General features: G+C 35.3%; 1 protein-coding gene across 3 annotated transcripts; it reads right to left on the bottom strand.

Moving 5' to 3' along the window:
- Window positions 1-5,283: 5,283 nt before the first annotated feature.
- LOC110108895 (scarecrow-like protein 9) lies at window positions 5,284-8,758 on the bottom strand. Of its 3 annotated transcripts, XR_002304516.2 has the most exons (3): window positions 8,600-8,758; window positions 5,810-8,241; window positions 5,286-5,511 (listed from the first exon to the last, which is right to left on the bottom strand). XR_002304516.2 is itself a non-coding variant. In XM_020839744.2 (2 exons), exon 2 carries the CDS (start codon window positions 8,193-8,195, stop codon window positions 5,922-5,924), a length of 2,274 nt encoding a protein of 757 aa, XP_020695403.1. In that variant the 5' UTR covers window positions 8,196-8,241; window positions 8,600-8,758; the 3' UTR covers window positions 5,284-5,921. The 3 variants fall into 3 exon arrangements, 2 of the variants coding, with proteins under 2 accessions (XP_020695403.1, XP_020695405.1); XM_020839744.2 differs by having other exon boundaries at window positions 5,284-8,241; XM_020839746.2 differs by having other exon boundaries at window positions 5,284-8,210; window positions 8,600-8,744.
- Window positions 8,759-14,854: the final 6,096 nt, after the last annotated feature.

Raw genomic sequence — 14,854 nt, forward strand, 5'->3', positions numbered from 1 at the left:
TAGAAAACATAGACTTAAGATGCATGCTCCCTGTAGGGTAGAGACATCAAAACAAAACTTAGTGACACGTCTCCCTAGGTTTAGTTCTTCTTAATCCGTTAATAATCAACCAACAATTTATAACCTAACTCTTAAAATGTGTTAAAATATTTAATTCTTAATCAAGTTATTGTTAATATTTGTAATCATTAAACTATAAACCTAAGACTTAAAATCTAAATCAATCTAATTAATCTAATAATTAACTCTTAACCAATCTAAAATCTAAAAGATGTAGATTTCCCTAGGAGATTAAATTATAAATTAAACTCATTAGGATAAAAGACTTCTAAAGATCAAACTTAGAGTAATCTTTTAAAATCAATAAACATACCCCTTAATACATAACAACCACTCCAGAAGTGAAGTTTATTGGATGGACTACTCCGGGCTGCGGGGCTAAGTGTCCTAAGGAGGCCTGGTTCCTCGAGCCTGGTGGCACAACGCCACGAATGAATCCCATGGGGTGTTAAAATTTAAGGTTAATTTCTTAATTGGTTTAAGTCAAACCTTAATTGATAATAAATTACCCAATCTACATTTCTTTTCTAATTTATAACCAACTAATAATTCAACAAAAATCATCAGGCAATCAGGAGTTCATTCATCAAAACACTCATAATGAATGAATGAAGACATGGTCATGTCTCAGCATTAAATTTGTTTTTGAGGGATTTTCATTCTGATTCTTATGTGCGCTTACAAATCACAGCAATGGGATCATCTTTCCAGTATTTTGGAATTTTCAAGCGTCATATAAACAGCTTTAGATCGTGTTAATCCTAATGAACTTTAATGGATTAAGGCTTCGTCTGGGAGCAGCTTTAGATCACTATTTTTTTTTTCTGCTTTTAAAATATTTTTATACTAAAAAGCAACTTTATAAAGCAGTTAAAAAAGCTGTCCCAAACAAAGCCTAAATCTAATCCATACAAACTTGTTCATCTAGTTCAAACTATCATTAACATTGTTCTCAAAGCCATCATTGATAGAGATTAAAGCTTTGTTTGGGATGGCTTTCTTTTTGCTTCTTAAAGCAGCTTCTTAGTACAAAAATTTTAATTTTTATGCTAAGAAGCTGCTTTAAAAAACAATAAGAAAGCCGTCCCAAACAAAGCCTAAATCATCCAATGCAGATTTGCAACAAAACTTATCTTGGGACATGGCCCCAATGGATAAAAAAAACAATATTGGGGCTAGGATCTCTACCCTTAGATTTTATTTGGGACGATTTTCTTACTGTTTTCTAAAACAGTTTTATAGTATAAAAATTTCTAATTCATTTTTTTAAACTAAAAAACGGCTTTAAAAAGCAGTAAAAAAAGCTCACCCAAACCAAGCCTTAGTTTGACTTTAGAAATAAATAGCCACAAGTGAGATGCATTTCAGTCCACCACAAATTCCAAGGTCAAATGAATCATCTATCCACCGTATGTTTCGCTAAGCTAGCTCGGAAAAACAACTTAGCAAAGAAGTATGCAGTTTAATGTTGAATTTCCATATTGTAAAATTTTAAGGAGATGAAAACTGATATTATTTTATAGTCAGGACAACGACCCTTCTAGTCTATAATCTAGGATCTGATCAGCAATACTCTTATTGCAGCTAATAAGAGTAAGTTTCTAAAAACCCATTGGCATCCATTCCTAGCACTTCATGTGGTGTTCAATCTAGTTTACAGAAATATTTTTCATACAATCTAGTAATATTAGAGTAAGTATGATTTGTCATTTTTCATGCTTTTCTAGCTTTACAAAGAAAACATTATATTGAGAAGCATGCAAGGAAATTGCATGAACTAGATTGTATGAAAAATATTTCTGTAAACTAGATTGAACACCACATGAAGTGCTAGGAATGGATGCCAATGGGTTTTTAGAAACTTACTCTTATTAGCTGCAATAAGAGTATTGCTGATCAGATCCTAGATTATAGCCTACAAGGGTCGTTGTCCTGACTATAAAATAATATCAGTTTTCATCTCCTTGAAATTTTACAATATGGAAATTCAACATTAAACTGCATACTTCTTTGCAGATACCAGTAAAGGGAATTGTTTTTATTGCAAGTTGATTTTTCCGAGCTAGCTTAGCGAAACATACGGTGGATAGATGATTCATTTGACCTTGGAATTTTTGGTGGACTGAAATGCATCTCACTTGTGGCTATTTATTTCTAAAGTCAAACTAAGGCTTGGTTTGGGTGAGCTTTTTTTACTGCTTTTTAAAGCCGTTTTTTAGTTTAAAAAAATGAATTAGAAATTTTTATACTATAAAACTGTTTTAGAAAACAGTAAGAAAATCGTCCCAAATAAAATCTAAGGGTAGAGATCCTAGCCCCAATATTGTTTTTTTTATCCATTGGGGCCATGTCCCAAGATAAGTTTTGTTGCAAATCTGCATTGGATGATTTAGGCTTTGTTTGGGACGGCTTTCTTATTGTTTTTTAAAGCAGTTTCTTAGCATAAAAATTAAAATTTTTGTACTAAGAAGCTGCTTTAAGAAGCAGAAAGAAAGCCATCCCAAACAAAGCCTTAATCTCTATCAATGATGGCTTTGAGAACAATGTTAATGATAGTTTGAACTAGATGAACAAGTTTGTATGGATTAGATTTAGGCTTTGTTTTGGACGGTTTTTTTAACTGCTTTATAAAGTAGCTTTTTCGTACAAAAATATTTTAAAAGCAGAAAAAAAAAATAGTGATCTAAAGCTGCTCCCAGACGAAGCCTTAATCCATTAAAGTTCATTAGGATTAACACGATCTAAAGCTGTTTATATGACGCTTGAAAATTCCAAAATACTGGAAAGATAATCCCATTGCTGTGATTTGTAAGCGCACATAAGAATCAGAATGAAAATCCCTCAAAAACAATTTTAATGCTGACACATGACCATGTCTTCATTCATTCATTATGAGTGTTTTTGATGAATGAACTCCTGATTGCCTGATGATGCCAAGGAAAATAAAATGCTCTTCATATCTGCCTCTAATTAATCTGAAGAACGGTTATTAATTCATATAAGGCCCACAAGCCACATGCACTGTGTCATACCGACATAAGTACAAATTTGTCGTTGAAAAAATGAATAGGTACTGAAATTTTGATATAGGAACAGACAAATTTGATAGAGGAAGAGACAAAGATGATGTTGAACATTATGATTCATGTGATAAGGATGTCTCTATGATGCTTCAGCATGTGACAGCAATTACTGGATGCTGCACCTGCATTTTACAATGACAGTCATAAGTTACTCAATTTTTAGGAGAAAAAAATCATTCTTTAATTGATAAATTTAGCCAAGTTAGATCAAATGGGATCTTTGGAATCAAAATTATGATCCAAATTTAATATATATATATATAACGTCAAGTCTTTATCTCACTATATGGAGTTGACTATATGAATATTTTTTCTCGATTGTGTTTGGTTAAACGTCAAATTTTCATTTAAATCTAATAAAGAATTTTCATTTATAATATTTTTTAACCCATTCACACTAATTTTATAGTAAAAATTTAATAATTCAGATCGGACAACTGACCAAATGATGCACTTTGTTAATTTTATTTTTAGCCTACAACAAAATTAATTAATCTTACTCTACCTTCATAAATTTTGAAATTTTTATTCAAAGAAATAAGACTTGTGAGGCTAATTTTTCAGCATCATTAAATCAAGAATCCATTACTATAATAAATAAATAAAATATATACTTACTATTTTTACAATAAAAAAGAATCCATTATTTCAGCCTAAAAATTTAAATTTATAAGTAAAAAATATTTACTTACTATTTTTACACAAACATGCTTTTTAATACTTAGTACTCATATGATCATTACCTCATCGTATAACGGTTATATTTACATGAGAAAAGAAAATGTATCAAAATTAACAAAATAGCCCATTAATGTTCCTCATACTATACAATTATCAGCACAATAAAGTAAAATTAAAAGCTCTTTTAATAGAACTTATAGGAAAAGAGGATGATGAAAAGGGCCGCCCAAAAGGCTGTTTTATTTAAAAAAGAAATACAAAGCATAAAGCTTCATTTGGGACCGCTTTCTTAATGTTACTTAAAACAAATTTTTAGTTTTAAAATTTTTAATTTTAAAACTAAAAATTTGTTTTTAAGAAGCAACAAAAAAGATGTCTCAAATCAAGCCTAAGGCTTCATTTGGGATAACTTTTTCTCTGCATCTAAAAATATCTTTTTAATACAAAATTTATAAATTTTATACTTAAAAACTATATTAAGCAGCAGTAAAAAGCAGACCAAAACGAAACTTTAGGCTTCGTTTGTGATGACTTTTTGTTGCTTCTTAAAGCAGCTTTCTATCACAAAAATTAAAATTTTTATATTAGAAAATTATTTTAAGAAGCAACAATAAAGTCGTCCCTGGAAGGCTGAAACTGCTTTCTTACTGCTTCTTAAAGTAGCTTTCTACTTCAAAATTTAATTTTTGTACTAAAAAATTACTTTAAAAGCAATAAGAAAGCTATCATGCTTCGTTTGGAACGGCTTTCTTACTGTTTCTTAAAGTAGCTTTTTAGTACAAAAATTTTTTATACTAGAAAGCTGCTTTAAGGAGCAATAAAAAAGCCATCATAAATGAAGCCTAAGGTTTTATTTGGAACTACTTTTTCACTGTTGCTTAAAACATCTTTTTAGCACAAGATTTTTAATTTTTATACTAAAAAGCTGCTTTATGAAGCAATAAGAAAGTTGTCCCAAACCAAGCCTAAGGCTTCGTTACACGTCTTTTTTATTGATTTTTAAAACGGAATTTTAGTACAAAAATAAAAAAAATTGTGCTAAAACTCCGTTTTAGAAAGCAATAAAAAAACTGTCCCAAACGAAGCCCTAAGTCTCAGAAAAGCAGCTTTTCAAAAATATTCTAAAAAAACAGCTATAGATTTATTAATCCAGAGTGGAAAATCTGTTTTTGAGCAAGCTTTCAGCCTCCAAAAAACAGATATAAAGTTAAACCAAACAAGCCCCCAAATCATATTAAAATTTTAGGATCAAATTACTCATATATTATATTTAAACTTCAGCGCTCACTTTTCCAAAAAAAAATATAAAAAAAAATAACTGAGATGAAAAGCATCAACGATAACTCAGCACAATACTGATGCTGATGCACACACAGGATGGATAACGCATGAAAGACCCAACCACAGACCACTTCACAAGTGGCAGCATACTTTTTTAAGCTCATCATAACACAGCCCATATAAACAAAATTATAATTAAAATTTAATAGTTTTTGTCATCAAACTTGGTTCATATGAGAACCTCAGACCAACAAACATAAAATTGTACAGACTAACCTCCTTGTTGCCTTATATTTTACTACCACTACTTCTTGTCTTCTAAGGAATTTGTCGATCTCCAGTCCAGCTTGAAAAGCCACCTTCCTTCTACAAATTGTCAGGTTTATTCAAAACCAAACCTGCATCACTGTGTCACAATACAAGATGATCAGCTACAACAAGCAAGAAAATCTGAAGAGAGGACTGTCGGAATTTCATTTTTATCTTGTGTTAGAATATAATGATATCAAGAAAGATCAATTTTGATTTTGATTCTTTTTGCGGTTATTTATTTTACAAGTTTGATAGAATTTGACATATTTGATCGGCATGAAAATGTCATCAATATCAGTGAACTAAACAGCTAATATGTACTAATAACATAATAATAAATGACAGATATTCCTGAACCAAAAGTTACAGCTCCTAAAGTTAAGACTGCATACTTTATGTGGAGATTGCATATGAAAGACAAGCAGAAGTCACATGGCCTACATCATAACCTGTAATGGTTAACAATTTTTTAAACTCTCAAATCCATAATGATAGAAATGCCTACTACTTGTCGCTAGGTTTCCATGTGGAGATTGCATAGATGATGCGCCCTTTCCAACCCTGTAGCAGCCACCTGCTATCTTGATCAATGACAAAATCCCTGTGATAACAACTTCTCACCCTGTCTTTTGCCCTCTTCATGATCTCAGGATTGAGTTGAAGTTGAGTAAACCCAGCCCTCAAGTTCCTCACCTGCCATTGTTTGTAGGTCTCTGGCCTCTCCACCCTTTCCGAACCCTCACATGATATGACATTAAGAGCCTCACGACCAAATAGGTCCCTCTCAATGAGCATCCTCTGCGCATCCTCTCTTAGCACTGTTGTTTCAAGCATGTCAAACAAAGAAGAGAAGTGGAATAGAGCTTCCCTAAAGCGTGTGACAAAAAAAGGAGCACTATATGAGCCATTGACAATTCCATGAATAAAGACATCCGGATTGGCCTTCCTGATTGTGCTCAAAACCTTATTCCGAGGACTATCGACAACCACAGTTTCATCCACCAGGTTCCTGAAGCGGTATAAGCAATTCACAATAAGCACCTCATCTTCATCAATCTTCAAATCTTCAACACGTATGGTCTCCCATTTGGATGCAATCGCATTGTACTGAAATGGAACATTGAAGCTCTCAGCATAATCAGCCAGCCTTTTACCAGTCTCCTCAATGCGCTCAGTGGGACGAAAACCTGGCTGAGGCACATCAATGCCGGTGATCCGAAGCTTTGGCGGACCACCTGGCCTCAATGAAAGACGCTGAATAAGGCAGGGCCACTGGAAGCCAAAGTAGATACCAAAATCTATGATGTGCACCCTTGATGCCTTCTCAGACGCATTCAATATGGTTTGATTGGAGAAGAAATGTGATATCTTCTTGAATGGACAAGCTGAAAGATAAAGCTTGTAGGCCTTCAAGATATCGGTTGCCGTAGTTCGTTTTGCCACAAGAGAGTGATAAATTTGGCTTCCGGTGCCAGCCATGCGAGCCTCAAGTCCATCTGCCAAGCAATGGGCCAATCTCTGTGTTCCATCACCAAAAGGAGATGAATATTGTCTAATCTGCTTTAGTAACTCATTGGCATTACGGCGGTCATCAGCAGCAACAGCCTGAGCACAATGTATAAGCAGGGTTCTTAGGTCAACCACATCCTTCTTTTGCTGTCTCTTGCTTCGACCTTTTCGACCATTCTGAGAACTCTTATTAGCACTGTTTTGCATTGCCATATGATAACCATTCATCTTATTCACTCCGTATGTTTTCACGCCCTGGCATAGTAAGACGTTATCAAACATCTCAGACCGGACAGCATCATCAGAGGACTTGGCTGACTGCTTAATGCTTCTACCTTCCTGCAAATCCAAATCCTCACTTAGCGGTTTCTTCCGTGCCCGAGACCCAACAATTGGGAGCAGTTGTTCTTTCTCAACTTTATACTCAGTATCAAATGTGAAGCCTTTTTCTTTCAAATTATAATTTAAAGCAAGATTTTTGACATTCACATCAATGGCCAATTTGTTTTCACTGGGCAGGAATTTTTGTGCCTCCTCCATACCTCGCTTAAATTGCCAAGCAGGCTGGCTTTCAATCAACAGGCTAGAAACAGGCGATGGATCAACACTCCCTACACTAGATGAGCTGAAAGTGAACTGGTTCCTCACTGACGAATCCTGAATCCAGCTTGGATCAACAACTCCGCTACTACTGCTCTCCCCACTGAAAACACCGTAACTGGAGCTAGTTTCCTCGGGGCTCTCTAATCTACTATTTTCATCCAGAAAGGATTTACCGGGAGATGGTGGTGGGTATTGCTGCCCAAGGATATCATAAAAAGGTTTCTCCGCAGCTTGTAGAGCAGACTTTTCCTGATTAAAGGGATATATCTTCTCGTCCACATCCTCCTCCATCAGGATCCTGCTTATATAGCTCAAGACAATATCAGAGAAGTCAGAGTCTTCAGGGTAATCAACCTCATGGCTTCTACTTGAGGTAGACGGAGGATTCCCATCGGAAACCGAACCTGAACCCGAAACCTCGTAATTGGCATGGTTGCTTTGATTTATATTGGGATCGGCGACACTATATTTGTGCCCATGGAGGTTATTTTGAACTGGGAACAGCTGAGAAGCATCAAACTTAGAACCATGCAAGCTGCTGCTATCCATGACAGAGGGTTGGGGATAGTTCAGCTTGAATCCCCCAGGGTTCTGATAGGAGAAGAAATCTTCACAACTCAATCCATCCACACCAGATAACTCACGCGTTCGTCGATCCATAACCATTGAATCACAGTAGACCTAACACCCAACCATCCAATCCTCAAAAACCCTAGTAAACAAACAAAGCCGGACAAAAAAAATATTATTTTGATCAATACAACCGATAAAGACATAAAAAATAAAGCGGAAGGCCCAAAACTTTTAAATCAAAGCTACATGCGCTACAAACCAGACAATACTAAAGCCCCCACAAGAAAAATGCAGCGATTGTGAATGGAAATCCAGAATGGCACTAAAACAAAAAAACAAAACCAGCAGAAATCAAATTACGACCGAATCAAATAGCGCAAAAGATGAAACCTTAACGAGTGAAATTGCAACCCCATGCCCTTCAGATAAAATCGTATAGATCCGAAATCATACAATCCACAGTAGAAGAAACGGGAAAGGGGTAAAAAAAAAAGTACCTTGAGGAACCCTAGCTAGCAAGAATAAGGGATAAAAAGGAGACGGAGAAAGGAAGAAAACGCCACCGTCCGCAGGAGTTTCTCAAACTCTGCGACCTGCCTCTCGTCTCGAGTGATCTCTTCCTCTCCTCTCCCTGTCTCTCTTTCTCTCTTATAAAGTGAGCGAGTGATTGAGGGCGAAATAGGTAATTAGAAAATATCTCTCTCGTTTAATAATATATTTTTCTCTTTTTTTTTCAATCAAACGTATTTGTCCCAACACTAATACGCTTGTTTAGGCAGTAATTAATTAATTTTTTAAGTCATCAAATCCTTTAATTGCCTCATAGATCGGATTTATTATCCATAATCTTTGATTTAACTAGTGGATGTCTAAATTCACTACTATTTAATCAATTGTTTTATTCTTCTTTTGGTAGTAGAAATCAATTACTAACATATTTTTATTTAGGCGAAGTTTAAAAATGAGCAGAGTAATATTTTTTATTATAAATATAAGCTTACAAGGGACAAAATTTAGGAATGAACAAAACTGAGAATAAAAATACATCAATATGAGGACATGACTACATTCAAGAGCATGCATGGTAGAATCGTGATGGCTTGAATGCGATGCTCGTAAGTTATCCGTACAACTAAGCAGTGGGATGCCATTGAAAAGTAAGATGCACCTACGGTAAATGTTATAAGGCCAATAGAAGTCATAATTCCAACTGAACTTTACGAAGGACAATTTTTCCATAAAAAGAAGGGCCTACAAACTAATATTAATGGTTAGTCGATTGTGCATAATATACAATATGTTACATTGACCACCAATAAGAGCAGGCTAACCATAACATGTGTCAAAAACCATAATCCACACCGACCATGCCTGTGGCGTAGGCATGCCTCCAAAAGTAAGTGACTCGGTGGGTTATAAAAAATATCTACGTGTGGCCCTCCGCACACTTATACCTATCTCGTAATGGCAGTTAGGCATCTTAAGTGTACTTCAGAAATTATTTGTACTTACATCATTCCCATAATTCGCCAACAATTAGACATCAAGCAAAGGGAGATTATCGCAATGATGGATTTTAAGTTTGACATCAAGCTGTCGTATGTAAAGGCATGGGATGCACAGAGAAAAGCAATTCAAACTGTGTTTGATAGTTATGAGGACTCTTACCTATCCCTTTTCTACTTCATGGAGGCTATCCATATGGCCATCCTGGAGACACCCCACAACATTGAAGCGGTCGAAACTTCACGTTTTAAGGGACTTTTTGGGCATTCGGTGCATCTATTCTTAGGTGGAAATAATGTATGTCGGTCCTTAGTCTGGATGACACTTTCTTGTTTGGAAAGTATCGTGGGCCTTCTTTGTCGCTGTTGGAGTGGATGGAAATTATGGTATTTTCCCTCACGGATTCACGATCGTCAAATCAAAGATTAACGAATCATGGGCTTGGTTCCAATAGAAGCTTCATGATCTTGTATGGCCGCTCACATAATGTAATGATTTGTGTATAATTTCATATAAGCATCCCAAATTAGTAACGGGTTGTAGGGAAGTTTTTCTAAACACAGTATACAGACATTGCCTTCATCACTTACTGGTTATGGTGCCATCATTGTTTACTAGAGGTTTTCCTAGCATGATGGGGGTGCAGGGTTCAGTAGAGGCAAACACATTTGCACAACATTGGAACCCTTTTGCAAGACAGCCACAGATGCAACAACCAACAAGCAAGCACATCCCTTACTGGATGGATTCATTTGAGCTACCATCATCTCCTACTCAGCAAGATGTGTTACTCCAAGAAATTCAGGCATCAATACCCAAAACACTTGAGGAGGAAAGGGCTACAGTTGATGACGAGGTGCACTGAGCTCGCAACGCACCTACTAGATATACACCTGGATTTTGCGCCATTCTTCGTAGAAAAAAGAAAAAATAGGTTATCATTTTCTTTGTAAATGTGCAGAACGATTTGTAGCATTGTATTATATTTGGCCAACTAGAAGTATTTTTATTTAATATTTTATCAACTCATATGTATCGATGCATTATGGATAAGAATTTCAGTTTATTTCTTCTATGCATATTATAATTTTTTATATGCATTTACTATAATGTTAAAAGTTGAAATCATAAAAGAAAAAAGATTTATTATCTTTTCATAAGACACAATAGCATACCATAATAAAATGCTTTAACACACTACATATAAACTTTAGTAAACATGGTGAAAAAAATACAACAGAAGTAAACATATAAATGAATACATAGATTTACTATTTTCTAAGCAACATACGTGAACGTGCTTGGAGTTGGATTTTACTTGGGCAGCACTTAAATTTAAACTCAAACTCATACTAAAGGTGTTGCCAGTCCCCGCCATTCAAAAACTTGCTTGGCTTACCTTCAGATAATTGTTCCTTTATCCAATTGTTATAGAAATCCAAAATGAACTCGTCAAAGTGAGAGAATACCAATAATAATATAAAATCACATGCTCAATATTATGATTGTTGCACTCAACATCAGGCGAATTATCACCTTCTCTATCATGTCGCATCTAGTGATATCGCATTTGTAAGAAATGAGAACTAATGAGATGACCTTTTTTTCAAGAATCACATCTGAAGATATTTTAAATCAGCGCATTTAGAAAATCTCTTATCTTATCGAGTTTTACCCTTATTACCTCAACATGCACACTCCAAAGTACATCATCCTCATCTTTTGACCATTCATGGATGCAACACATAAATATCTATTCGCACTCACGTTTTTCTCCAACAGACTATCATCGGTCCATGCTGTAGAAACATGCATTCTTCTACTTAATTGCATCGAACTTTTTCTTTATTGGGGATGTCATATATCCTCTCCATATACGACCCATACATATTGAAACTAGGAACTAAAATATTCAAAACTCAACTTCAAATATATATGCACCCCTTAAATAACAGAGATTATACATATCCCACATTGAGATGTGATCTTACATCTTTACGGATCATATGATATGACATGTTGTTGTAACCAATCACATCATATCAATGAATAAGGACACAAAATTAAAAGGATCATATGCTCCAAATGAAATCTTGGCAAAGAATCCTATAACTTCAGGTAATTATTATTAACATAAATAAATAAAAAATTTATTTTTCATAAATAAATTAAAATTTATTATTATTTAAAAAAATGAGTTTCAAATAAAATATTTGAATTAAATTTATTAGTCATTTTTTTATACTCGTTTTTAAATAATAATAAAATCATTTTATTCAATTTTTTTAATAATATAATTAACTGTAAATTATATTTTATTTAAAAATATATGCACTCTATTACTTAATAATACATAAAAATAATTATAACTAATAAAAAATTCAAAGACGCACAAAATTTCATGAAATTAATAATATAATGATTTATAACGGTTTAATTAAAAAATTAGGCAATTAAATCGGTTTATTGAGAAACCAGAAAATGGATTTCCGGTTTATTAATTCTCTGAAGAAAATGAAAATTGCAGCTTCTGAATAAATATAGCTATCGATGAAGAACGAAGAGCCAAGTTGATCACAACTCACATGAAAAATAATGATGTATTTACCTAATGGTCCAGATAGATAACGGGTGTTGATATTAATATTTCCTGCCATAAGCTAAATATTAATAAACAAGTAATGCCAATTGTTGCGTCCAGGAGTATTCGCGACGGTAGAGAAATATAAAGTTTAACGTCTTAGCGTTGTACGAAAATCCGGCACGCAATCAGATAAAAGAGAGGGTGTGTCATCCACTAGAGACGGCAAAATTTTTACGTGAAAAACTCCTAAAAATGGGAAAAAATCACGGGGTCTGGCCCAGTATAAATGAATCCACCAGTATTGTAGTTGATTACAAAGCAGGTCCTTTCTTAGGGGAAGACCTTAGCTTAATGTGCATCTTATAGAGTACATTACACGGTGAGAATACAAAGCATAATTGTTTATGTGTTTGTTTAGTCTGAAGAACTGTAGTAGGCGGGCGACGGAGGTCGGAAGGACCGTAGTTGGCGGGCGACGGAGGTCTGAAGGACTGTAGTCGGCGAGCGACGGAGGTCGGAAGACTGTAGTCGGTGGGCAACGTAAGTTTGAAGGACCGTAGTCGGGGGGCGACGGAGGTCGGAAGGACAGTAGTCCGTGGGCGACGTAAGTATGAAGGGCTGTAGTCGGCGCGCGACGGAGGTCGAAAGACTGTAGTCGGTGGGCGACGTAAGTCTGAAGGACCGTAGTCGGCGAGCGACGGAGGTCAGAAGAACCGTTGTCTGACGACGGAGGTCAGAAAGACGGCGTCTAGTATAAGACCATCAATGGATAGATATCCAACATCAGGTAGATGTTTGGTGAAATTCCGACAATTGGCAGAAGTACAGCGTTAGGTAGAAATTTGGAGACGAGCAGATGTCTGGCGTCGGGTAGAAGTCTGACGCCAGTTGGAGGCCGAGGAGAATTCTGACTTTATATGGAAATGAGGCAGAACTCTGGCATCACTTGGAGGTCGGACGGAATTCCGGCATCACTTGGAGGTCGGGCGGAATTCCGGCGTCACTTGGACAGAATTCTAACGGCGGTGGTCGAGGAGGAGTTCTTCCCTCCTATCATTCTTCTCTTCTCCTTCCGCTGTTGTTTGGTCCCCCTCTCAAGATAAATGAGGGGTCTACTTATAGACTTTATGGAGTAGCATGACCCGTAAATAGATGAGAGATCAGGGGCGAATATGGAGCCGATATTGAATTTTTCTATCGTGGACTATTTATCAGGCATTTGAAGGTCTTAATGACTTCGAAATTTGGCAATCTTGGGCTCGTTGGATTCACCTCGTCGAGCCGCTTGATTCGACCATAAGCTCAACAAGTTCTGAGACAGTTTGGTAACTCAAATTGTGATACGAACTTTCCAATAGTGTTTCGGGTCTTTGATTCGGACCCATTTGGTCTCGGATTGAGTTGAATATGGTGTCGTTGGGTTCGTAAGTCCAAGACGATCAGTTAGACTGTAAGTTCGCTGAAATCGGAGTTTAGATGATCCCAGATTTAATTTTTGAAGTTTCCAACTTGATTCTTGCCTCGAGATTAGTGCCCGATCAAGATAATTTTATCATAACGTATCACCAATAAAGTGGAAAATTTGGTCAGTCGGGACTATGCTATAGCTGAGCTCGTTTGCGAAGAAGTACCAATCGAATTCATTAGGTAGGTGCAATATCTAAAATAGATCTTAAATGTGGTGATAGTACATAACTACATATGTTAAATGAGAAAATGGTTATTTATTTTGACTTCATAAATTTAAACTCAGTATGTCCTAATGGCAGCTACGACTGATCTTAAATGTGCATAAGTCAAAAGAATTTGAAATAGTTTTGTAAAAATATTTCATTTGTACCCGAGATTTATGAGCTATTTGATTTATTAAAAAAGAATACAGTGTTAATGCAATTCAATATAAAAGTAAAATATATGTGGCATATTTAAAATGTTTGAATATTATATTTAGATTAGTATAAAAGGAATGCATGCTTTATTTTTATTTGAAATAAAATGAATGCGTGCAATGTAAAGAAAAATAATGAGAGTGACTAATTGTAGTTAATGGTGGTGCGGAGGCCGACGGTGGCAGCCAATGGTGAGAGGAGGGAGGCCAATAGTGGTGGCAAGTGATGGTGAGCAATGACAATATAGTCAGCATGCAATGAAAAAAAAAAAATCGATCAAAATAGGTCAGTTTATAATACATCAAAAAGAACTTGAGGGTGAAAAACAAAACACAAAAATTTTAGACGAGGAAGTTTAGTTTGCCCAAGATGAGAGATCTTTGTCTTCGTTTTTCAAAGATAACACTCTTCGATCGATCGATACATATAAAATGAAGTGAGAGTCAATTTGTGAAAGGCATAATATTTCTTAATATTTTGTATCCAGATTTTCATATTATCATTGTGGTAGATAGCATAGTTTTAAATGGAGTGCTGCCCGTAATTTTTATCATGCTTCTAAAGGTTCTGATCTGCTTGAGCAATAAGAAAATGATAAATGATAGGGGATAAAAAACTCGATTACTGTTAGGTCAACGAAGGCACCAATATGATAGGGGATGATCAAATCGATTCTACCGTTTGTCCGTTTGCTGATTAAAAATTTGTTAAATTATGATGCCTACTAACTTCTAAAAAATTATAAATCATTTTATATCTATCACTATTATTTT

This window comes from Dendrobium catenatum, unplaced genomic scaffold (genome assembly GCF_001605985.2).
Source record: "Dendrobium catenatum unplaced genomic scaffold, ASM160598v2 fragScaff_scaffold_1297, whole genome shotgun sequence".
Taxonomy (NCBI): domain Eukaryota; kingdom Viridiplantae; phylum Streptophyta; class Magnoliopsida; order Asparagales; family Orchidaceae; genus Dendrobium; species Dendrobium catenatum.

Coding starts and splice junctions, on each gene's coding strand:
- LOC110108895 (XM_020839744.2), bottom strand. CDS start 8,195: ATGGTTATGGATCGACGAACGCGTGAGTTATCTGGTGTGGATGGATTG.